At 39.2% G+C, this 27,024-nt stretch overlaps 1 protein-coding gene across 4 annotated transcripts in view; it reads right to left on the bottom strand.

Annotated features, from left to right (window-relative positions):
- Positions 1 to 4,815: 4,815 nt before the first annotated feature.
- Positions 4,816 to 27,024, bottom strand: part of LOC124802186 (helicase domino) — a 436,722-nt gene continuing 414,513 nt past the window's right edge. For all 4 annotated transcript variants that reach the window (XM_047263133.1, XM_047263131.1, XM_047263130.1 and 1 more), the window contains 2 exons: positions 17,322 to 17,495; positions 4,816 to 6,082 (listed from right to left, as the gene is read on the bottom strand). In XM_047263133.1, coding sequence (XP_047119089.1) covers positions 6,074 to 6,082; positions 17,322 to 17,495 — 183 coding nt within the window. In that variant the 3' untranslated portion in view covers positions 4,816 to 6,073. The remainder of the gene's footprint in view (positions 6,083 to 17,321; positions 17,496 to 27,024) is intronic.

The following is a 27,024-nucleotide window of genomic DNA, read 5'->3' as shown; positions in this document are numbered from 1 at the left end:
ACAGTGGGAGTGTGAAAGATATGGAAAAATAATAAATACTGGAAGGTAGTAGGCAGCAGTTGTGGTATAGAAAGAATGAAGGAGACAATGACAGTGTGAGAGAAGCAGAGGGACACAGTGGCAGTGGAACTTAGTTGACAGTGACAGAATAATGCTAGTAGAAGTGTGAAGGAGACTGTGGGACAGGAGACTGACAGTTGTGTAGACACAAAGGGATAGTAAAAAATTAGTTGAGCTGGATGAGTGAATGAGAATGGGCAAGTGGTAGTGGATGGCTATGAGTGATTACAACAGTGGACTAGTGGGTGTGAGCAAGTTATAGGAGCTTGAGGGAGTGAGTTGAATGTTAAGAAGAGCGTGAATATGTTTCCATACCAAAATTTTTAAATGTGCTGAGAGAGGTAGAGTGAGGCAGCTGGTGCCCCACTTTTCAGTCAATCTTTTAAACAGGAGCATGTGCACCTTTTTTGTGCTCCGGTACGGACATTTTTTCCACTGCTCCTATTACATGAGAGGCAGAGTCACCCACAAAAATAATCATATACCACCTCCACTCAAAATCTTTTCATAGACTTTTGAGTAAGCATAATCACCAGCCAGTTATCCACTTGAATAAATGGCCACTTCTTAACTGTGACCAAAAGCAGAGTCAGCTACCCAATGATAGAACATGCTGTTGTAACACAAAATACTCAAGTTCAGTGGTTGCTTCACAAACTATACCAATTGGTTCCCTCCTGCCCAATACCAGTTTCTCTGCACTCCGTAGATGGGAATTATCTTTACAACATGCACTTCTATCCTACAATCCTCCTTAACTCAATCTCCGCTGGCCTATGTTTTATACTCGAGTCCACCCCTGTACCAGTGCCCCTCTCACCCCTGCCCACCCCCTTTTCATTCATTCTCCATTCACATACTCCTCTCCAAGTCCCTCTCTTATCCGTTGTATCTCCCCCTCCCAGTTCACCCCTCCCCATCAATTTTTATTACTTGCAGCTTCCGCTGCCTATGCCAGAGCAATCTTACTTTTACTACGTTCTTATCCTATGCCTCTCCCTCCCAGCCATCAACCCTCCTCATTTGTTTTATCCCCTCACCCTTATCACTCAATCCGGCTGCAATGTCTGTACAATGTAGTCAGTCTGGACAATACAGCTGTTCAAGTGTACGTGTGTCTTTGCATATTTAGTGCTTACCTCTGCAGATGGGCATTACCTGAAAACTTCAATATATTCGGTCTTGTTTAAAAGTCTATCGATGACTTGACACCTGAACTATATAGTATATACGATGTGTTTGTTTCTTTGCTGCTTCTGTTATTAGCTGATTGAATATGGACAAGTGAACAGACTTGACAGAGAATGTGAATGGGGAAGAGAACCACTTGTGATGGTGGTGCAAGCTATGGGAATAAAGAACAGGCCACTTTCAGTCTGCTGTTGGTACCATTACATGCTTCCATTCTGTTTTGTTGGTCTAATTGTTTCCATTTACTGGATATGAATAGGCACTATTATTTGCTCCATTGTCATGATCAAAAGGGTTTTAAAAGAACAGTATCCACATGTTGTTATCTCTGTGAACAGCGCTTGACATATTTGGTACTTTGGACATAGCAAAATTTACATTGACATGGACAGACAGATTATGGGTATTTGAAATTTTTTGGTTCAGAAGATAATTTTTGGCATATTAGTATGAATTTAGGTATCTATTATGGACTTTTCTTTTTAACTCATAATATATAGAAGCTCCATTTCAGATGTTGTATTTCCACAATTTATCCCACTCTATTAGTATTTCTTGTGTTTAGCTTATACCTTTCTGAAATGAAACATAAACTATACATGTTACTTTCTGCATATGTGTTCTGTTCTCTAGCTGTAGCAAATTTTTAGTAGTCATGCCTGCACTCCCCACAAACTTTTCACCCTGGTGTAACAGATGAATACACTGTCTTGTAAATGTATTGTCAATTATAAATTTTCTTTTTTTTTAATGATGCAGCTGAGGGTTTATTTGTTGTTTGTAGAAAGTTACAGTCAGATTTATTCTTAATCGTATCTTCTGTGAATTTCTCGTGGAGAAGGTTCCACTAGAGGGAATGAAATGACCTGTATTTAAGACTTTTGGCTTAGAATCACCGACTTAAAACTTCCCACTGGCCTGCACAATATCCACTCCACACAAGTTGTAGCATGTTCCCTTACTAACAACTCTGCATATTCTACAGACCACCATTATTGCAGTAGAGTTAGTAGCCCAGTCAACGAAGCTAAAAAAGGTTGATTAGGGGAAAAAATTACATTGTTGCAAATTTTTGTACGATGGTACCATGGAGTGCCACAAACAACATACTAAAAATCCTGACTGATAGGGTGTGAGCACTGGGTTGGGGTTAGCATGTTAAGTTCACTTGGTTATGTTCCTCTGGAATAACTTGAAAAATGTAGCTTCAAGCAAATATGTTTCCCAGTAAAAAAATTAAACTACATTAAATTTAATAAAAAGAAACCCTATCATTTTTTCTATAGGACTCATAGTTTCCATGTTGCAGGTGATGGAAAAATCACAGATTATTAAAAATATTGTTTTAACAGTATTGAACCAATGTTTACTTTTAAATGAACAGAAACTGAATGTGAGTATTGTATCAAAATGCAGTAGATTAAAGTATAAATTGTGTTCTGGGAGTGTGACAGGTTAGAAAGGGGGGGGGGGGGTATGGGTAGAAGTGTGAGGGAAGGTAGGTTGCTGGATTATGGTCATGCACTTTCCTCCTCCATATGTCAGGAAACTGAAGAGCGAGCAGGTGATTACCCACTCATATACAGTGCTATATTACAAGAAGTACCTACAGGGTGTTTCACCAAGTTATAATGACACTCTGTATCGTGCCTTATGAATCACTGGCCAGTGCACAGACATGCATGAGAAGGGTGTGTAGTTTCCATGAAGTATGTTAATACTACGTGGAAAGCATATATGAGTCAGTAATGATGCTAATGCAAGAAATGCATATGGACAGAATCAATGCATATCTCTGCACACCATTCTACACTGCTAGAGGGGAAATTAGTTTTTAGTCATCCTGTGCAGCAACTATAGTGTTTTTCTTGGCTAGATATCTCCTGCACCAAGAGCACTACTTGCTTTTCAGTTTACAGACAGACTGTCTCTCCCCTGCATTTCTTGTTCAGCTCTCTTACATGGGTATAAAACGTAACTTGAGGACTGGGTATTTAAATTCTCTCCCTTGCAACAGAAGCAAGTCAAGCAATACATTAGAGCAGCTTACTGATCAGACTTGAACATGATCTGTCCTATACTATTAGACAGATTCATGCTCACTTTGGAAGATATACTGTGGATGTGCAGTAAGTGGCTCCACTCTACAAGTGCCAGCAGTTCCTCAATGGAAGTGATTTAGGTAGTTTACCAGCAACATAATTAATGGTGAAGAAATGCAGTAATTTTCCAACCATTTGTTAATTAATCACCAAATGACTACAACACAAGTTACATTGTTTCACAACACGCTGTCAACGTTAGAAGGCAGCAAGGTGCTACATTTACCATTCCAATCCCTTTCGCAACAAAACTACCTAGGTCACTGACAACATCACACTTAAAATTAAACACTACTCAGCCATTGCTTACAGGAATGTGTTTCACATCAAAGCACATCATCAACGTCGAATACATTTTGACTGTATTTTACACTTGGGAGAGGCACTCCAGCGTAGTTGGCAGTTGACAGCTCCAGCTGTTGAGTATTTTTATATAACAGCTCACTTAACAACTGCAAATAAGCACTCATTTAATAAATTGAAAATAACTCCGCTATATAAACACATGCCCACTGAAGTTATTTTGCCTATTCATGTAAGAGAAATGGACAGGAAATGCAGAGAATCCTGTATGCAAACTCAAAAGCAGCTCGAGGTGGGGGTGTTGTCTTTTCTGAAAGAATCCCACAGCTGCCAAACAGGTTGAGTGAGAAACAATTTCCCCTCTAGCAGTGTAGAACAGTGTGCAGTTACTGTGTTGCCAGTGATTCATCAGGCATGATGAGGAGGGCTGGTATAACATTGCGAAACACTCTGTAGTTGCTTCTTGTGATGTAATGGGGTAGAACAGGTGTAAAATCATCTCCTCACTCTTCAGTTTGCATAAGTATGAGGAGGGAAGCACATGACCACAATCTGGTGACATGTCTTCTTCCCTTGTACTTTTACCTTACACCCCCCCCCCCCCCCCCCACACACACACACATGTTTAATATTTGTTTTTAACCCACTTCACTTAAAGATAGACCTTGATTTTATATTATTAGAACAATCTGAGATTTTTCCAACCCCTGAAACACGGAAACTATTAGTCCTCTAGAAAAAATGAATGAGGTTTTTTTGCACTATATTTAATGCAGTTTGATTTGGTACTGGAAGACATTTTTGACAGATGTCACTGTTTTTGAGTTATTCAAGAAAAACATAAAAAAATGACCTCTGGATGTGGCCCCCTCCCTAATGCTCATGCCTCATTGGTCAGGATTTTTAGTACGTTGTTCACGGCACTCCTTTCTACCAACACACAATTTTGTGGCTCCATGTTTCTTCACCCTAATTTTTGTTGTTGATTGGTGCAGTGACCACATGATGACAAGATAAATATAATTGTTGCCTCACAGTCTATATTACAGGGAGAGGTTATGGGTATTTCATCTCACCCTCCCCCTTCCTCGCCCCTCCCACCACCACCCCTGAAAAGGTCTTATATAGAGGAGGAACAAAGGAAAAGAAACAGATGGGATTTGGATCTTCACAGAAATACAAACTCGTTTTATGTACAAATTCAGATCACTGTAATTTACACGATTTTATGAAAGATACAACAAGTCTTCCACTTACAGTCTTCAGACATCCATTTAGTTACACTCACTTAAATATAAACTTGACAGTTACATTTATTTTATCACATACAAACATGACAATTATTTGTTTCACAAACGTGCCTAGCCTGGAGTGTCTGTTGTTATTAAAACTGTGTTTGTTAAAATGTGCATGTATCATCTTTCTCTTCTCCACATTCTATTCTTTTCAAGGACAGATCATACTAAATTGTTACAACTATGACCATTAAAAAGCATTGTAACAAACAAGATTAAAATAATATAGTATGCAATACAGTGAAAATACAATACAAAATGAAAGTTATGAAATACATTAAAAACAGAGGAAATGGTTATTTAGACCTACATTACTAGTCCATCTGTGAATGTTAACTTCAGGAAGCCATTTTTTCCTATCTCTAACATGTATGTAGTGCATTAAACACTATTTGTTGACACAAGAAGAATCATCTACAGGTTATGAAGGAAAAAAAATCTTTGCCAGCATGCATAAGTACATAAATATTTCATGGAGTTCCATACATGTATATGTTTTCATTCATTATATATTTTTTTTTAATTTATCAAGAACTGCAACTTAACACTGTAAGCATTTCCCTAAAAGTTGTTTACAGATGGATGCTAATTTAAATGATACTTGAAGCAGGGTAGGTGAAGATGTCCATGAATTACAAGTAAATTGTATAATTACTAATATTACTGAAAAAACTTTTCTTAGAACTAAATACGATTCATGGGTGGTTATTTCAAGAATTCTCTTAAGTACAAATCTCTCACTGAACATTCAAGTTCTTCCGTTTGAGTTTCAAACATCAGAAAAGAGTCTGTCCTTGAAAATAAGATGTGTGAATCAGTTTAAGCAGAACACTTCTTTATGCTGTAGGCCTGTGACTCACAGTAAACTGAAATGGTACACACATCAAGTTGTGTTATACTGTGATTTACTCATTGCACAATTTGACATCGACATTTACGTTATGGTACACCTTTTACAACTAAATGCTATGGCTAAAACGATAAGCCAACATCAGTATTAAAATACACATTGTACAAACTGGATATGGGAGGGAACAAATTATTGAAAAATTAAATTACTGATGTTATACACAAATTGATACTTATATCAACAGTCTCTTCTTTCTGATTCATTTCCACATTTCACTGAGCCTGGAACAAAAGCATAATGTTAGAATACAGTGTAAAACACCATGTGTGTGTGTGTGTGTGTGTGTGTGTGTGTGCGCGCGCGCGCGCCCGCACACATGTAAGACCTCACAACTGCATAACAGCGGAATGTGAATTCTTAGGTTAGTATTGTAAGTTCAAAAGATGATAAAACTAAAGGGCTACTGAGCAATGGAAGGAGATTTTCAGTAAACCTGTGAGCTAGGGTTGTAACTTTAAAAAGGAAAACTGATTGATCACTAGTAGTGTCTGGTTGCTTGAGACATGTGGTTCACTAGGAAATAGTCAGTGTCATTTACAAAGTTAAAGGAAGGAAAGAAAAGAAGAGTAGGGTTTATATAGATTTTCTTTCAGAATTCATTGCATCCTGGTTCTGGGAATATCCAGCTGTTGTGAACATTGGAGAATAGATTTTACCAGACGTATACCTGCAGAACGACATAACAGGAGGGCACCCCCCAATGTTCACCCATGCTTATATGACTAAGTAAGGAGTTAAATAAAATAGAAAGAAACAACATTCCACATGGGAAAAATACATTAAAAACAAAGATTCCATGACTTACCAAACAGGAAAGCGCTGCTAGATAGACACAATAAAAAAAACACAAACACACACACAAAATTTCAAGCTTTCGCAACCAACAGTTGCTTCGTCAGGAAAGAGGGAAGGAGAGGGAAAGACGAAAGGATGTGGGTTTTAATGGAGAGGGTAAGGAGTCATTCCAATACCTGGAGCGGAAAGACTTACCTTAGGGGGAAAAAAGGACAGGTATACACTCGCACACACACACATATCCATCCACACATATCGAAGGGCAAGCACTGGATGTATATAAGGGGTGCCCTATAAAGAATACAGCTTATGAAATGCCTTTCATTTCTGAGCTAGTAAGCTGGCAGCACTAAACGTTTCATTATTTTCATCCAATTTCTTTGTGGTTACTGATCCAGCATTTTGTGATGGACAGTATGTGAAAACTTATTAAAATGTGGTCAGTGTTGTGCAAAGACTGTTTGCAAACTCCATGGAATGTTTCGTCAACATAATGCACCGAATAAGTTGACTGTGATGTGACTGACTGCTAAATTTGAGAAAAACAGTTCGGTTGCAGCCATTAAACTCTTGGGGTGTCCTGTTGGTCGTTCGGTGGAAAGCACCATCACTGTAAGTGATAATGCTGCTGTAAGTCTGGTGAAATCTGTTCTCCGATGTTCACAGCAAATAGATATTGCCAGAACCAGGACGTAATGAATTCTGAAAGAAAATCTACACCTTTGGGCCTATAAAATTCAACTGACACAAGAATTGAAGCAAAATAATCACAAAAAATGGTGGGCATTTGCCATTGGGTGTTTGTGAAATGAAGAATGGACAGCAGTTTCATTCAGAAAATAATGTTCACTGATGAAATATTCGTTCTTCTGAATGGCTTCATGAACAAACAAAATTGCATTTGGGGTACAGAAAAGAGTGACTGTGTGCTGTTGGCATTTGGGCCGAGGCCAAACTTGACTGTACTTCTTGGAAGATGATGCCGAAAACGCATTAACAGGGGGCGGTGCACACTACTGAATATGTTAAGAGAGTTTTTGTGATCTGAACTGCATAGTGTGAATACTGAAGACATTTAGTTCAACTAGGTGGTGCAATCTGTGACATACATCAATTGCCACAATTTACTTGTTATGAGAGACATTCCCTGGCTGGGCTATGAGAGACATTCCCTCGCTGGGTGATTTTTTGCATCAGTGACATGTATTGGTCACCCAGATCTTGTTAATTTGATACTATATGATTTCTGCTTGTGAGAGTATTTGAAATTCATCAGATAATTTCAGAACTAGAGATGGAAATATGCTGAGAAGTCAGGGAAAATTTCATTGAAAGAATGACAGTGTGACTGCAGAGTCGTGGAAGGCGTTTGAATAATATCATATGTAATACATAACCAATGGTAGAATACACTGCAAAACATGTAAAGTACTTACTTTCAATGAATAAATTTGTTATTATACACTCAAAAGTTGTGTTATTTATGGCACACCCTTTTTGTTTGTTTTTGATGATCTATCCTCTATAGCATAATTTAAAATTAATTCACATCTCATATTTAAGGTCTTATGCAGACGAGCCAGTGACAAGTATTGTCTGCAGGTAACCGGCTGATTACTCCCCCTCCCCGCCCCCCTCCCCTCGTCTCGCAAAAATCTGAAATTCACATGACGTATGGATCTTCCTAGTGTCTCTAAACGCTTCAAAAATCTGTTCTTACTGCTGATTTTAATTAGAACCAGAGATAAGTTGATATTTGAAACAGGTGAAATTTTCTCAGCCAGGAAACAGTTTCAGTTTACAATTTCATATAGTGAAAATTGTTGAATTCATTCAAATATGCTTTATTCTCATTGATTATCAAAATACCTTGCTTGATAAATGATCTTTCTAAAGTTTTGCATCACATGGTGTTTGGTGTCTATAAGCTTAGGAAAATGCCCCCCCTCCCCAAATTTGTAACAAATTGAAGGATAATTTTTCCATCTCTTACTAGAATCATAAAAAATTCTGTTATTCACATATGGCATAATTTCTATAGTGTTTCTAAGCATATGAAAATTCTGTTTAATTTGGGCCTAAGTTAGGATTTTCACCTAAAATAGGTGAAATTTTTGCATACAGAAATGATTTCTAGTTGAGAAGTGGCCGGCACAATGCTTTGTTACGCAGAAGTGCCAACACAATCATAGTGGACAATGCCGGGCTCCCATTGGTGTATCGTGGGAGCAGTCCAGCCCGCTCGCTGCCAAATACCATCTAATTTAAATGCAACTTTAGTGTGGATGTATCATGTTATCACTGTAAATGTGTGTTGGATGTATGATGCCTTTAATACTATTTGTCCACAGATAATAACTGTAGGGTGTATATGACATTTGCATCTAAAAGCTCCTGAAATGAAAAATAAAGTGAAAAACAGAGTTTGAGCAACACACAGATAAATGAACGAGCTACATTTATTGATAAAAAAAGACATCACCATCTGGTACAAAACTCAAACAAAAATACCTTTCCTATTACAAAAATGGAAACCTAGGAAATGATTCCTAGTTGAGAAGTGGCAGGCACATTAAGTGACAAAAATACAAGTCAGGTTCAAGTTGAAAAATAACTTACATATAAAGAGGTCAACTGCAGTTTCGTAATCAATGGGAACACAGTATATTTGAATAAGTTCAACAGATTTTAAAATAGGGTGTGGTAAGTTTGAAACTGTTTTCTGGCTGAGAACATTTCATCTGTTTCAAAAACATCAACTTATCTCTGGTCATAATTAAAATTACCAGTAAGATTAGATTTTTAACAAGTTTAGTTCTATACTTCATGTGAATTTCAGATTTTTGTAGGTGGAGTAATCTGTTGGTTGCCTGCAGACCTTAAATATCTGATGCCAATAAATTTTAAATTAGGCTGTAGGAGCTAGACTATCAAAAATACATATAAGTGTGTCCCTTAAAAATGCAACTTTTGAGTACATAATGACATACAAATTTATTGATGAAATTAATAAATCTGTAGTAAAAATGAACAGTGATGTATTTTTTCTTCATTTAATAATCAATTTTGGCAACGACGTAAAAAAAAAAAAAAAAAAAAAAAAAAAAATTCCTTATGGTTCACAAAATTCATAGCACAAAGCTGTATTTGGTGCTTTCCTTGTACTACCGGTTTTGGTTACAATCATCATCTGGTACTGAAGCAGAACAAAACACCTTACATATTACGAAAATGGATATGTAGGAATGTATCTATTGACAGATTCATTGATAAAAATACTTCAGCCAGGTTCAGGTCGAAAAATAACAGTATAGTGTATTAGAAACTGAAAAGATGAGCTGCATACACATATTCCCACGTTTCAAAAGAAAACAAGTTAAGTTACAGGCAGACACTTACATAAAGTTTTCAGCCACAGCCTTCATAAGCAAAATAGAAACATACACACAAGCAAGCACACCTCAGGCACACATGACCACCAACACCAGCATCTCGGAATGCCAGCAGTCGCAGTGTCATGAGGTTGTGGTGCAGGGAGTTTGGGAAAAAAAGGAGAGGACTGGGGAAAGATGAGTGGTTGCATTGGCAAATGTACATAAACACAGTGGGAGACAAGAATGGGGAGGAGATGATATGACAGAGGGGGTGGAAACCATTGGGTGGAGGGCGTGGGGACAGTATTTTAGTATTAATTGAAGCAGGGATAATTATGGGAGCAGAGAATGTGTTGTATGGAAAACTCTTATTTGCGCAGTTCAGAAAAAGCTTGTGGTAGACAAAAGGATCCAGCCATTGAAATCAAGTACGTTCAGCTGCGTGTTGTGCCGCAGGGTGGTCTACTTTGCTCTTGGCCACAGTTTGATAGTGGCCATTCATCCTGGTGGACAGCTGGTTGGTAGTCATATCAATATAAAAAGCTGTGCAATGATTGTAGCAGAGCTGGTAAATGACATGGCTGCTTTCACAGTTATCCCAACTTCTAATGGAGTAAGATAAATCTGTGACAGGACTGGAATAGGAAATGATGGGTCTTGCACCTGGGTCTCCCGCAGAGATATGATCCTTACGGCAAGGGTTTGGGATTGGGAGTGGCATAGGGATGGACTACAATGTTGTGGAGCTTGGGTGGGCAACGGAACACCACTTTAGAAGGGTGGGAAGTGTCTGTGGTAGAATTTTCCTCATTTCAGGGCACGATGGTAGGTAATCATAGCCCTGGCGAAGGATGTGGTTCAGTTCCTCAGTACTGGGTGATGAAGGGGACACTCCTTTTGGCTGATTCTTGGGGGCAGTGGGAAGATTGGGGGTGAGAGGGGAAATGGTATGGGAGATCAGTTTGTGAACTAGGTCTGGCGGATATTGCCTGTCTTTGAAGGCCTGGATGAAACACTCGGCATTCTGCAAGGGAGTCCTTGGCACTGCAGAACGCCGTTCCCAGGTGACCAGTCTGTATAGCAGGGATTTTTTGTTGAGAGAAGGATGGTAGCTGTCGAAAATCCGGTACCTTTGGTGGTTGTTGGGTTTAATGTGGACAGAGGTGTGGATAGAGCTATCAGAGAGGAGGAGGTCAACATCTAGGAAGGCGGCAAGTGGGTTGAGAAGGACCACATGAGAAGAGGCTGCGAAGGAACAAACGTAGGATGTCTTGGCTCTGAGTCCAGATCATGAAGATATCATCAGCGAGCCCGAACCAGACCAGAGGAAGGTCTCCTCTAGATGGCCCATAAAAGGGTTGGTACAGGAGGCTGTCATACGGGTGCCCGTAACTGTGCCAGATTTGTTTATATACTTTCCCTTCACAAGAGAAGTAGTGGGTTAGAATAAAGTTAGTAAGGTGTATGAGGAATGAGGTAATGGGTTTGGGGTCTGAACGACATTGGGATAGGTAGTGTTCAATAGTGGTAAGAATGTGGGCATGACAGATGTTGTTGTATGGGAGAGGGTGTCAACAGTGACAAGTAGGGATCCAGGAGGTAAAGGGGTGGGGATGGTGGAGAGTCAGTGAAGGAAGTGGTTGGTGTCTTTGATGTGGAAGGCAAGATTATGCACAATTGGGTGGAGATATTGGTCTATGAGGGCCAAAATTCTTTCAGTGGGGGCACAATAACCAGCACAATGTGGTGCCAACCACTGTTGGGTTATATTCCTACCTGAAGTTCCTACTGTTTAACATTCCCATGTTCCCATTTTTGTAATATGTAAGGTATTCCACACTGGATTTCCCATTGTTAAATTAACATTTGACTATGTAAAATTACAAAATCTTTATTTAATGTCTAAAATGGTAACGTATTTTGCAATTCTGCTATGATAACACCTGCATTGGAAATGATGGAGAACTTTAGTGTATTGGAAATTCATTACAGTACCTAAATACACAGGGTGGAGAAAAATCGTCACGAAGTTTTAACCCTGGGTAGCTGCCAGTAGGAACCAAAATTACTAATGTTGTGTAGATCGATGACACACCATTTTTAAACTCCGGAAACTTGGCACCACATGCTCCGATTGGCATGGGATTGCACTGTTGCCGTTCGTCGGTTGACGAGCAGTGCTATGGTTGTTGGTTCACACACATAAATGTCCCTCGCCCTGTCACTGCCCCAACGTGGTACGCACACATGTCGAATAGGTCTTGCTGTTTGTCTCCAAATGTTCAAATGTGTGTGAATTCCTAAGGGACCAAACTGCTAAGGTCTTTGGTCCCTAGATTTACACACACACACACACACACACACACACACACACACAAAACCATGCCCTTGAACTTCTGGCAGGAGGGGCCGCACAATCTGTGCATGGCACCTCTAACTGCCCGGCCATACTGCATGGCTGTTTGTCTCCACCCCATGTCAGAGATGTTCACACACAAGCTTCACTTTGGAGCACACACGCCACCTGTGATTTAGTCATACAGTAAGCATGACAACACAGTATTCGTTTGAAGGACAACGAGATACGGTTTCTGTGTCGCCACCCACACCCGCTAACGTTTACAGTAATTTACCAGTGACTTGGCGAAACAGGCTCATTAGCGGGATATCATAGTGATGCTGGAAGACTTCAAACACGGGATGCTGTATTTGAAGAGACTGTTCCGTTTCGAAGGAGCACCTCTGACAACTCATCGGTTAGTCTGGGTGGTTTTGATGGATGACGGCTAGCATCCATTTACTTTCCACCCTGTCCAAAACCTGAATCCTGTGGTGGACTAAAAAGACAGACTAGGGTTTTGCAGGTGGTTTCTGCAATGTGTTCTATGACAGTGAGACAACAAATTGGACTGCCTAAATAGTGCACCACTATCTGAACTCAAGTGAACATGTACTTGTTGAAAATTTCTCACTCTGTATGTAATTAGTTGTTGTGCTGTAATTTCTAATTTGTTCTAGAATTATTATGCATACTGTAACAAAAGTGGTTATGGTGAGATAAATGAACTAATAGATCTTGGATCATATGAAATGTTCAAGTCAAAATTGAAGACTCAAACCCAGAAATCCACTAGCACAAAGCTGTACAAAAATGTATGAACGTCAACATATATAAACACTTATTGTAATTACAATGATGATTATGCACTTCTTAAAAAGGTAAACAATTATTTGTATTTTATTTATGAGATGTATGTTCCAAAGATTATGCACAAATAGTTCGATATATGACAGTATTTTCTTTGCTACTCGGTTTTAGAGGTAAATCTTTGTCTTCGAGTAATTAGTAGTATGAGTTGGAAGTGTGAGGATAGAGTACAAGTTGTGTGTGTTGCATTAGCATCCTGGATGACACTGATTTACATTGTGAATGACTGAAAATATAAGTGTTCAATACCAGAAAGTCCACCAGCATTCATATTATTTAACAGAATGAACCCAGACATCCTCTAAACCAGTATAAAAAGTTATACTTTAGAATGGACTATGAGCCTTCAACTTTCAACAAAGAAGAAGAATAAAAGATGAGTATTATTCAAATTTTACCACTGCTATCTCTCTCTCTCTCTCTCTCTTTCTGCAGTGTGTCACTATCTCAGTGTGCCAAGTGCTGTGAAAAGATGAGCAGCCACCCAAATTAGTAACTTACTTCAAAATTAATAAATCAACTTTGGGCTACAAGAGGGTGGGGATGGTCAGAAAACGTATGCAACTTACAGCAAAGAAGAAGAAGCTATTTCTCTCTGCAGTGTCACTCGCTCAGTCTGCCAAGTGCTGTGAAAATGTGACTAGCCACCCAAATTAGTAACTTACTTCACAATTAGTAAATCAACTTTGGGCTTCAAGAGGATGGTGGCGGTCAGAATACTTATCCTAATTTGTTCTTATATTATAATCATAACCTTGTAAGATTGACACAGTCCATCCAGTCATGACTGGCAAATGTTGTAGCTATGGTAATAGGTAATCATCATGAAAAGATATAAAATAGGATAATGAAGATCTGTACAATGTTCATTATCCGTGTGCTTCACTGCTTGCACAATGTAAGTTTTCATGAAAGTCATTTCCAGATGGATATAATACTCAGTGGTTATGCCTTGAGGCATCGACACAAGGAAGGAGGAAAAGATGATATTATTAACCCCCAAAGAGTTTTGAAAAAGCAACTTACAGGAGAAAATTGTCCATATTTCTCAGCTTAATTTATTGACAGACTCAAAGCTTGGTTGCAGGGATGGCTTTTCAGTTGACTGGAAATGTAATCCTTCTTGTATGATACTGATTTAAAAACTGCAGTCACTGTACCATCAAACAAGCTTTTGAGCGTGTAAATGATAGTATATTGCAAAATAAATAAAAACACTGTGGAATCGTCATTTAGCTGGTTTCAGTTTCACTGAAACAATGGGAAGCTAATGGTTGCTTTAAACTCTCGTATAACACGAAATGGCCTGATGTTTAATGGGATATTGTCAAGCGGAATGCACATCAGGGTTCCACCTCAGAAAATGGATTCCAGAAGATATGGTAGAGAATTCTAATATCTGTTTTGTTCATGAATGATACAAGCATATATGTTACGGATTAAAAAACTTAGTCATATTGAAATTGTGTCCTGAAGAGTAATAACATTTGATTCACTAGTTCCAGACTCTTAATTGCAGTAAACCACAGTGCATGCAGATTCTTAAGCACAATTTCATTTATGCCGGTTGTGCCGGCACCCAACACTCCTACAATCATGGCATGATCAATGAAGCAGAATGGTTGAGATTAGATTAGAACATTAGAATAACTTATTTTTCTGGAGAAATGTTGCTCTACACTGAACCCACAATATTTGCAGGTAAAATGTTAAGTGAATTGTTAAAAGGGTGGCACCCCCCCCCCCCCTCCCAGACACACATACAAACACAAACAAAAGAAGCATGCACAGACAGAGGGTGTGTGTGTGTGTGTGTGTGTGTGTGTGTGTGTGTGTGTGTGTGTGTTTGAGAGAGAGAGAGAGAGAGAGAGAGAGAGTTCCTAAATGGTAACAGAACTTTTATTCTCTTTAGATTTGTATGAGTTATTAGAAACACAACCCACATTTGAATGTGTGCTCGATAGCACATTAGCATTACTTATTGTTAACTGTTCTAGGGCAGGTGAAGGGTTTGATGTAACACACAGTTAAGAAATCCTCATAAAACTATATAGAAAAGGAGGGAACTGTGTGCAGACAAAAAGTATTACAGCTTTTGAAAGAGTTTGTTAATTATCATTTATTTCTGAAAATATGATTTGAGAGCTGTATTTGAAAACAGTTTGCATTTTAACCAAAAAAAAAAAAAAAAAATGCAATATTTTTAAGACAACGTTTACAGATCTATTCTCGGGGTAAAAACTTCAAAATATTTCCCATATCCTCCAACCATTTCATTCCATCTTCTGAGCATACATTCCTAACAATACATGAATGTTCTACTGCTTTCACAAAAGACAGCAAAATTGTGACAATATTCTTATTTTAACTTTAAGAGTTAAGAAGTGTGGAGCATTTAGTTAAGTTAGTTTTTGATATGCTGTTTTCATTATAAGACTATACTATTTGCTCCTTTATCTGGAATTGCTCCAGTGTGCAGAAGTATGTGGTTATGTGAGCATATCACTAGCCATTTTTGCAGGCATTATATTTCTCTTCATCTTCCACAAAATTACTCATATCATCGGTCAATAACATACAATGCTCAATTGTAAACAGTGTTAACAACATAACTTATTTGTGGCTGCTTGAGCAGCATACAGCCTCCTTATGAATGGGGCTAACTGTTGCCATTAAATCACAAAACACTGTGATGGCTGATATCTTTCGACATCAACTATGCGAAACGATATTACAAGCAAATGTTGGATTGAACAATGTGGCTCGGTCAGATTTACAAATAGGTTTTAAAATATTTTTCACTTCATAAACTGCGAGAATCAGATTGTCAAATCACTGAATGTTTTCTCTAACACACACACACACACACACACACACACACACACACACACACACGGCCACAGTCTCTTGCCGTTGAAGCCAGACTCTGGCTTCAACAGCCAGAGACTGCGGTCTCGCTGTGCGTGCGTGCGTGTGTGCGTGTGTGTGTGTGTGTGTGTGCATTGACTGTTTTCGATGAAGTCCTTGTTGGCCAAAAACTCAGCATCTCCACTACATGGTGAACATATTCTTTCCTTTATACATTTAATTACTGTATTAACTCACTCAAGCATGGTCTCTTGTACTGGGAAGACACTGATTGGATGCTCTAGTAATTTCCTCTCTCACTCTGTCCCTTCCTTGCCCAGACCACATCTTGTTCACAGTAAGAAACTTTGATTTATTATAATGAAGATCCCGCACATCTTAATGAAGCTGTGATTGTTACTTGGCAAAATTTTCTTATATTTTGTTCCATGATATTTGCTTATTCATTTCTATATATACGTCTTTCATCAGACAAGGTCTGTCAACTTTCCAGTTCATACAAGGGATGAAGGCCCACTGCAGTATCGCACCACATTTGACTCTATCAATACATGCTATTTATCATAAGCTGCTGATTCCACCTTCAATGTATTAGTACTTAAAGCTAATACTGTTTGCAGGAACATAATTAAATATATCAAATAAAAAGTACTACCTTTTAACAAGTGTTAACATTTCATCAGATGCTGTATGGAAGTTCACTTTCATAATGGAACAACTTTCATCGCTACGGAAACAATTTTCACTTACTGCTCAAAACAGTGTTTGTTGTTGAATGTGAGAACATATAATATGAAAAACTTTAGAGATTAGAGGGTAAATTACTGTTAATATCCCATAAGAAAGCAATCGGCCACAAGTAGAAAATAAGTATAGGCAAAAATATATTTGAAGAAACTAACTACACGTCATAGACAAACTCCAGTCTGTGACGTTATGAGTTCGCAATGTGGGAGTCACAAGGGTGGGAACCGTACAGTACAGAAATGAGTTGATGAGGGAAAAAATGGAGACAAAGAAAGAGGAAATAGGGAGCAGTATAGGAAAAGTGACCCAGAGTAGACAAAATGTAAATGAAAATGCCCTTGTTCTGTTATTTGTCTCCTCCACCAGTAATCTGAGTTTCTATATAACTTTCTTCCACAAAAGAATGCTTTTTTGGTTTTTGGAGATATTAGCACGGTTAGAGGAAGTACACTAATAAAAATTTCTCACCGTATCGTTTGATGAGCCAGGTGCTGCTTGTGTGTGTGTCACCTGACTCGCAGGCTGCACAGCAACTGCTACTAGTGGAGCAGTGCCACTGGATGCTGCCTGGATGCGAACTGGGCTCTGCGATGTCTGGCGCACTGTTACAGGTACTGTTTGACCTTGTAATGCTGCACTCACCTAAAAAACACGAAAATGTTAATAAGAATAAAATTAATTGTACTATCACAAAAATTAGTACAGCTGCACTTAAAAGTAAATGAAAATAAATCCTTATTTTAAGAATGTGGAGTATGATGCAGCTGATTTGCTGATAAAGGTAAATTACAATGACATGAAACAGCTTTTCATTTTGAAGCCCTGCTATACGGACTGTGAAAATCTGGAAATGTAATAATAGTAACAAAAAAGTGAAGAACGGAATTCTAAATAACACAGTTGACCTAGTGGCATCACAATATATGGCTCCTTTGGATTCCAAAAGAAAACAGTCAGTCTTATCACATGACAGATACTGGGCACTTCATGAGAGTTTTAACATGTATCCCTTATTTACAAATGTTTTATCATATTTTATAGAAGTTTGTAAAGAATGGAAGAAAGGGGCCAAAAGCCATAATAAACTAAAAGGTCAACATGGAGCTCAGTTCCCTGGGAAAAAACTACTCCATAACCTGTCAATAGTTTGTTCCATTAAATAATTCATGAAAGACAATTTTACAGTTTGAACAGCAAAACTAACTACTCTGTAGATTATAGTTCAATAACATGTGTAAGAGAATGGGGACTATTGCTTTCTCTTTCTCTTTGGTTAGGCGATTAGGTTTGTCATGAATATGGCATCTTCCTTATAACAAACATTTACAACAACAGATCAGTTACATCAGATTCACTGAAATGAATGGTTGACCGGAATGACACCAATATAGATGCAATGATACAATAAGATATTAGTGGCAGTGGGCCAGGAATGCTGAATTTGCAATGTAATGCTTATGTCGTGACTAATGAAAATTTGTTACAGACTGGGATTGTAGCCCTGATTTTTTGCAAGCAGTTACCTTTAGCATCAGCTTATCTGAGCATGCCTCCAGAAACAATATTTTTGGGTAGTCTAATGGTTAAGGCAAGTGCTTACAAAAGGCAGCACATTTGGGTTTGAGTCCTGGTTTCTTAAAAATATCCATTGGTCTGTTAAATATTTCCATTAGTCACAACATATTCAATGACTACAAATAATGCAGCGGTCATGTGTAAAAAATGTAAAACCTTTCATTCTCTTTCTTCTTGTTTGAAAAAAGTGCCATTCTGAGGTCGTTATTTCCCTTGTATGTCAAACCAAATAAATCATTTGCAAATTCTGTTTCATGGGACAATGCGGAATGTGACTTTGAGTGAGAAGAAAGAACTGATAAATTGTAAATGTCTTCACAGGTTTGCCGTTGGATGACGTTGTGCAAATTCCACAATATTTCCTCGGAGCAACTGTGCGGCATCTTCAGGTGGTTCATCCTTGCTGGTGACTAGGTACAACAAACTGTATTCGCACATCGACATCCTGCATATAGAACATGCACGCAAAGATAGCGCAGGTGCGGAAATCACGCATGCGCAATGATTTGCAGCTGTATGGTGCCATACTAAAACACCCTCTGCTGACAATCGCAGAGCGGCCCTCCTGTGCATGCGCTGTACGCTATGTTTACTAACAGTGCGGCCGGATGTCACTCACTAAAAAAACTATAATAGACCAGTGCCATGACAGGTCTGTTATATAAAAAAAAATCTTGATTTTCTCATTGTGATTTAATAGCAGCCAATGCAGGGTTCCAGGCTGTGCTCAGTTGGAATCCCGCATATCTGCTGATGAGATTATTGGATGTGTATTGGTTTCTTAATGATGCAATCCCAGAAAGATGATGCTGGGGATAAGACTTCTGTCTTTTCATAAATCATGTGATATCCTTTATTCGGACTATGTTCCGCAATAGCCGACTTTACCCGCTGACACAGGCGTATATGACGCTGATGTTAAGTGCATCATTCTTGTACTGTGCAACATGTCTGGGTTATATATGCTGCCCCACATCAAGAAGGGATCTTGTACCCACCACATTTCCTCAGGCCAAAAGCATCCTTAAATGAAAGTTCTTCAGTTTTGCAGACGGTCGAAAAACACACTTAATGTCATATCTTCCGAGGACTCTTCCAATTCTTGATGACATGGCACCAAAATATGGCAAAAATGCCAAAGTGGTGGGTGTCTTTGTATTTTAATTTTGCTCCATAGACTGAACTCACTTTGGCCTGAATGCATGACGTATCTGTCTCTCAGAGTAACCATTTTGTCAGAACACTGCTTCAAATTTTGTATTTCACTTGACAGGCTTTCAGGATCAGATACTCCATGCTCTATGAACTAACATATGTAATGTACTACTACATTTGCACAGGATGATGGCAGCTTGTGGCCAGGAGATATAGATCTGTATGTGTTGGCTTCAGTAGCCGCTGTGTCTTTAAGGTTCCATCTGCTTTCCTACATACCAAAACATCAAGAAAAGGGTAAAGTACCATCTTTTTCCACTTTCACTGCAAAGCTTATATTTGGATGGCGCAAATTTAAATGCTGAAGAAATGTAGGTAGAGTATCAAGTCCATGTGGCCACACCAGAAATGTATCATCCACATACTGCAGAAAACAAGAGGGTTTGAGAATAGCTGAATGTTGTGCTTTTTCTTCAAAGTCCTCCATAAAATAATTGGTCACCACAGGAGACAGAGGGCTTCCCATGGTGACACTGTCCACTTGCTCAAAATATTGGTCATGAAATAAGAAGTATGTTGGAGCAAGCACATGTTTAAATAATGCCACTATGTCCTCCTCAAAGTTTTTGCTAATGAGCTCTAAAGAGTCCTGTGAAACAGCACCTTTGTAAATAAAGACACAACATTTAAACTTACTAAGAGATCTGATGATTGCAACCTAAGAGTTTTCATGCGACCTATAAAATCTTTAGAGTTTTGAATATGACAGTCGCACCTGCCTATGAGTTATCCCAATAGTGACGTCAGATGTTTGTCAACAAAATAAGTAGGTGCTTCTATGTTACTTAACAATGGGATGGAGAGGCACCCCATTCTTATGGATCCTGGGTAGGCCATAGAGTGCAGGAGGAACTGCAGCCTATTGACACAAACCTTTAGTGACTTGCCCTGGAATCGAGCTCTTCCTGAGTTGCAGAGCTCTCTTTGTATCCTACCTGTCAGATCACTTTTTAATTTACGGTATGCAGAATCATCGAGCAGTTTGTGCATCTTGTTATAATATTCCGTGCGTGGGAGAAGCACAGTAGCATTTCCTTTGTCATCAGGTAAGATAATGTCTTGGTCTCCTCTCAATTCTCTTTCAGTTGAGATGATGTTAAAATTGGACTTCTTAGAGAGCTCGAGTCAAGATGTGGCATGTGTCACACCTAATCTCTTTGACAGCATCCTTAGGAAGTTTCGAAACAGCCTGCTCTATTCCACTAATCACATCTCAGATGCGAATGGTGTAGGTGCAAAATCCAGACCCTTCCCTAGCACTGAAACTGCAGCATCGCCAAAGTCTTGTCTGTAAGATTAAACAAGGCACGTCTTCTTGGCATGTCTTCTTGCATTCGGGCTTTGAGTCAATCATATTTTGTCATTTGACGAACCTTAGATTGTAGTTCAGTCCAATTAGCTAATGAGCAAGCGGCACTATCTACCCAGTTCCAGGATACCGCTGAAAGGTTCAGTGAAATCTTCAGATGGAGTGGTAGTAACTGTCTGGACAGCAAACAAAATTCCTGACGTGTATAGCACACCCTTTCTCTCACAAGTGCTGCATTCGCCCATTGTTTAATTCTAATGGCAGCCACAGAATTTATATAATGTTTAAATTTAGCAAACATAGGAATGGTTTGCTTGTCGTGGCATCTCAGTAAAAATGCAAGGCTGCTTAACAGTCTACCTCTCTTGAGACATAACTTGTCAAACTCATATATGTACCAGATGTGTAAATTTAAAACATATCTGCTGGGAAAGCTTGAAGAGTCACAATTGATAACTTACTTCTATGAAGTTTCCTCTTACCCTCAGTCTTTTCAAATATTTTTGGATGGGACAGTCAATTTTGCATGTTGCAGCTCAACAAAGGATGTATACGTGGGAGTTCAAACCAAGGGATTATCAGCATAATGGCAAGAAATTAAGAAACGTAAGGAATTTTTAGTACAGGAAGAAATATTGTAAAAATAAAATAAAATAAATAAAAATAAAAAATATAAAAGAAGAAAACCAAGCCTAATGTAAGTTGCAAATGAAGGAATCAATCCTCATTCTATGGCCGAAAGGTATGGTGCCTAGGCAGTTTAAGCTTTTAGCACCACAACATATTATTATTATTATTAGTAGTAGTAGTAGTAGTATATTCATTTACTACAATGGAACAGCATGAAATAAAATATGATGAGAATGGAAACTGAAGGATTTGAGAGAGTGAAATGGGAAGGGGTGGAAGTGGGGAACTACTACTCACCAATGATGAATGAAGGGTGACACATAGAGCAGATAAGGAAAAATCATTCTTCTTCTAACTGTTGATCCAGTTGGGACAACACTTACTGTTTATGAAAGGCTGTCCAAAGCCACGGGTGTATGGAAAAAGAAAGGACTGTCAGCAATGAGGGGTAGGGGATAAGGGGAGATGTGTGTGGGACAATGAGGTGTAGGGAAATATTATGGCAGTAGAGGGAGAGAAATGGCTCTCGGTGGAAGTGGCAAAATTGGATTAACACTGTTAACAGTAAGAAAACTGAGAGGGTTATAGAGGAGAGAGTTCGACAGGAGGCAGGCAAGAGGAATTTGGGTGAAGTGGCAGTAGAAGGAAATATGAAAGAGGTAGTCAAAATTAGGGACTTGAAGAGGTTTACGTCAGGAGTTTGCATAAACAGAATATACTATGAAGGAACAGCTCTTGACTAAGGCCAGGGGAGCTAGTAATATGAAATAGCACAGGTTATTGAAGCTGGTGTAGGTGCTTAAGTTTGCAGTCGGTCACTTGGCAGTGGGTAGATAGCTGTTTATTTTATTTGTCTGATTTTATTGGTATTTGGTATACTTACCATACATTAGTACTAGTGGGTGGTTATAATTAAATTGCAGCTACTCACAGAGATACAATGTGGGCAGTAATTACCGTATGGCAGCAACACTAGGTAGATATGCATTAATTGGGAAAAGATTTATGCTGGAAAAAATTAGTTCCAATTGTAGCTACCATGTGCAAATATGGTGCTGTACACAGTTTGTATGATGGTGTGACATTTGTCAAGCTATAATGTGGATGAAGAAGAGAGACCGTGCACTGGTAGTGAAAATGTTTTACGTGAATAGCAGCAATTGCGGTGCTACCTTGTGAGAGTATCCCTGACTGAAAGGTTTGAGGAAAGGATCAACGTCATTACATTGTGTAAAGATAACGATAATGAAATTAAAAAACACGGATGAGCTTGGTGTAGCACCTGGAAGAGGAAGACATCGTATCACAGTGTAAGTTACTGATGAGGTTGCTGTTGCTATAACTGACCATGCAATATTTGCCCTGGGTAGTCTAGTGCTCAAGCAGTGTCTCGAGAATTACCCATTCCATAGTCAGCAATACCAAAAGTATTGCGGTCTATTTTATACTGGTACTCATACAAGATCCAGATGGCGCAGCAACTGAAACCTCACGATCCACAGTAACGTTCTGAATTTGCTCTTCCATTTCTGGCACAGATCAAAGTTGATGACACGGCCAGGCAATATTCTATGGAGCGACGAGGCACATTTTACACTACATAGTGCGATGAATACACAGCCAGTATACACGAGAATGTTGCTCAGATTCCACCAGAAACGCTGTGAGCAACTGTTGATCATGTCGTTTGACAGATGCTGCATTTCGTCGATATCTCCGGTGCTTGTATGGAACTATTTGTGTAAGCAGCAGTTAATAATAAAATCAACATTATGCCTTTCACACGTGTTTGGCCTTTTCTGCCCTCTTCCTGTTCCTAATCCATTATGTATGGTATGGAAATATTCCTATATGGGCTAGATTTGTACCTGGTGGCGAAAATTGGAATTAACTTTTTTCCAGTGTAAATCGGTTCTGTATTGATGTATTAGTATATCTACCATGTTTTGCTGACATACAATAATTACAGCCCACAGTGGACCTGAGTGAGTAGCTGCACTTTAATTATAACCACTTGGTACATCTATTAATTACAGCCAACTAATATTAATAATAAATTATGTTTGTAGGTTACTACAGTCTCTTAAAAAGTAAGGGATTATTTCATATTAGCGTGTTGACAATGTGAGGATAGTGGTGCCTAGCCTCTTGTACAAAGTTACACTAGTGTGCAGAATGTAAGGCCTAAAATAACTTCTGCATAATGTGTGTCTGCCAAGTAATGTAGCTTGATGAAACTTGGGCCATACATAGAATGAACTGCTACAGTACATAGTACAGAAGGTAACTGAAAGAAATATACAATGAAATGAACAGAAATTACGCTTTTTATTCAAAGATAATGCTATACATAAGTCACCGCAAATTATGATGGTTCCCAGGACCTTACAAATGGTGAGGCACAGTTTTTAGTAGGGTTTGTGATAACCACGGATGGTAATGCACGCTTTGCGATGCACTTTCATGCTGGCCACGAGGTTGGTAAGGTGGTGTTGTGGTAGGGTGTTAAATTCCTGCACGTAGACATGCTGCAATTCACCTCGCCAATGAATCCCATCAGTACTCAGTGGTGAATAGCAGCTCAGTCCGTTCGCCGAATATCCTCTTGTTCCAAAAGTTCCTCCACCTGTGCTGTTTGATGTAGTCATGCATTGTCATCCATATAAATGAAGTCAGGACTGAATTTACACCCGAGAAGATGCGTATGAGGAAGGAGTACCACATTCAAATATCTGGAGGTCAGTATGCCCGTGCAACATTATGTCTCCTCACACCACAACACTCTGTTCACCGAAATGATCAAGTTCAACAATGGCGAGAGGTGGGAACATGTAATGCACCCATAAACAATGTCAAACATGACACCCAGAAACAATGTCAAACATGATTGCCTTGGTTGGCCTGGAGTTTGGTGATTCAGGTGTTAAGGTGCATTTGGCCCTGACCTCATTTTTATAGCTGACAATGCTTCAAACAGTGCAGGTGAAGGAGCTTCTGGAATGAAATTATATTCGCTGGATGGACTGGGCTGTCCAGTCCCCTGAATTGAATCCTCGAGCAATGATCGAATTCATTGGGGAGATGTACTGCAGCATGTCCAGTTTATCAGTGACCATCCAGCAATTGTCAACCGTACTCGTGGAGGAATGGAGCGCCTTACCACAGCACCACCTTGCCAACATTGTGGCCAGCACGAGCACGCTTTGCCATCTGTGGTGATAACGCACCGTATTAAGAACCACGTCCCGCTGTTGGCGAGGTCCAGAGGCCATCATAAATTGCAGTGACTCGAGTACAATTATTGTCTTTGAATAAAAGTATCATTTCTGTTCGTCTCATTGCGTATTTCTCTCAGCTACCTTCTGCAGTATACTGTAACTGTTTTTTCTCCTTATGGTCCAAGTTTCTTTGAGGTCTGTTACTTGGGCGAGACACATTGTGCAAAGTTTACTTTTAACCTTAAGTTTTGCACATCAGTGTACATGCATATTACTGTACCACTAACATGAAAACAGTGCTTGACTTATATCATTTTCTGACACTGAGTCACACAAATAACTTGAGGAGGAATCTCTAATATCCATCCTGTGGCTGTCACAGCAGAAGTTCCTGTGACGGAAATTCATCCACTGGGAACTGGTGTCGACATTAAGAAATGTGGCCACTTCTGAGAACAGAGTATTCGGCAGTGTTGACGGTGTAGTTTCGACAGACAGAGGTTCTAATGCAGTGTTATTGTGTTTTGTCCAATCTGACAAGTGCCAGATGGATGATGCTAGATCACATTGTAACCCACTTGACGGCACATCAGCATTCAGTACAAGTTGAGAATTGGGGTGGGTGTGTTCCCACCTAGTATGAGGCAACTTTTCTTCCAGTCTCAAAAGAGATGTTAGCCGCAAGTGTTGGATTAGCCCAGCAACTGAGGTTACTAATGTCATATTGCCTCCCAGCTTCATCTGCACATCAAGCTGCTGTAAATATTTGCAGGGTGATATGGTTAGCCCATTTCTGCAGCCAGTCAGCAATATGACAACGTGATCTAAACTTTGGCAAGTATCTTGGAGGGACATGGCCATTGTGGCACCCTTGGCATTGAGAAACAACTGAAAGAATTGAAAACAAATAAGTAACTAGGTCCAGATGGAATCCCAATTTGATTTTCGAAAGAGTACCCCAACAAACTGGCGCCTCACTTGGCTCGGATTTATCTTTAACATCTCACCCAGTGCAATATCTCAAGCAACTGGAAAAAGTGCAGGTGACTCCTGTATATAAAAAGAGTAAAAGAACAAAACTTCAAAATTACAGACAACATCGTTGAATGCTAGAACGTTTTCTTAGTTCAAATACAATAAAATTCCTAGAGAATAAAATGCATACATTCACGAATAAGCACAGTTTTAGAAAGCATCGCTCATGTGAAACTCAGCTTGACCTTTCTCACATGACGTACTGCAAACTATGGACAAGCAGATACCACCATTTCTACATTTCCAAAAAGCATTTGACATGGTGCCCCACTGCAGACTATTAACAAAGATATGAGTGTATCTTTGCTAACAGGTTAAAATATGGAGTAAGTCCCCAGATATGTGAATGGCTTGGAGACTTGTTAGGTAATAGAGCCTAGTATGTTGTCCTCAAAGGGGAGTGTTCATATATAGCTTAGACAAAATTTCTAGTTGGTGTAATGAATGAAAACTAGCTCTCAATGTAGAAAAATGTATGTTACTGCAGATAAGTAGGAAAAAGAAACCTGTAATGTTCGGATACAGCATTAGTAGTGTCCTGCTTGACACAGACCCATCACTTAAATATCTGGGTGTAATGTAGCAAAGCTACATGAAATGGAACAAGCATGTGAGGATTGTGGTATGGGAGGCGAATGGTTGACTTCAGTTTATTGGGAGAATTTTAGGAAAGTATGGTTCACCTGTAAAGGAGACTGCTTATAGGACACTAGTGTGACCTATTCTTGAGTGCAGCTCAAAAGTTGGGGATCTGCACCAGGTCCCAGGTCAGATTACAGGAAGACATCGAAGCAATTCAGAGGTGAGCTCCTAGATTTCCTAGGCTAGGTTCGAATAACATGCATGTATTGTGGAGATACTTTGGGAACTCAAATGGGAATCCCTGGAAGAAAGGCGACATTCTTTTTGAGGAACACTATCAAGAAAATTTAGAGAACAAGTGTTTGAAGCTGAATGTAGAAAGACTACTGCCACCATCATACATTTCGCACAAGGACCATGAAGACAAGATATGAGGAATTAGAGCTGATACAGAGGCGCACAGACAGTCGCTTTTCCCCTTGCTCCATTTGTAACAGGAAAGGAAACGACTACTAGTGGTACCTGGTACCCTCCACCATACATGGTATATTGGCTTGTGGAGTATGTATGTATGTATGCATGTATGTAGACGTATAATATATACATA

Source organism: Schistocerca piceifrons, chromosome 1 (genome assembly GCF_021461385.2).
Source record: "Schistocerca piceifrons isolate TAMUIC-IGC-003096 chromosome 1, iqSchPice1.1, whole genome shotgun sequence".
NCBI classification, from domain to species: Eukaryota; Metazoa; Arthropoda; class Insecta; order Orthoptera; family Acrididae; genus Schistocerca; species Schistocerca piceifrons.
Note: the sequence above shows the minus strand (reverse complement) of the source record. Positions and strands in the feature narration are given on the sequence as shown.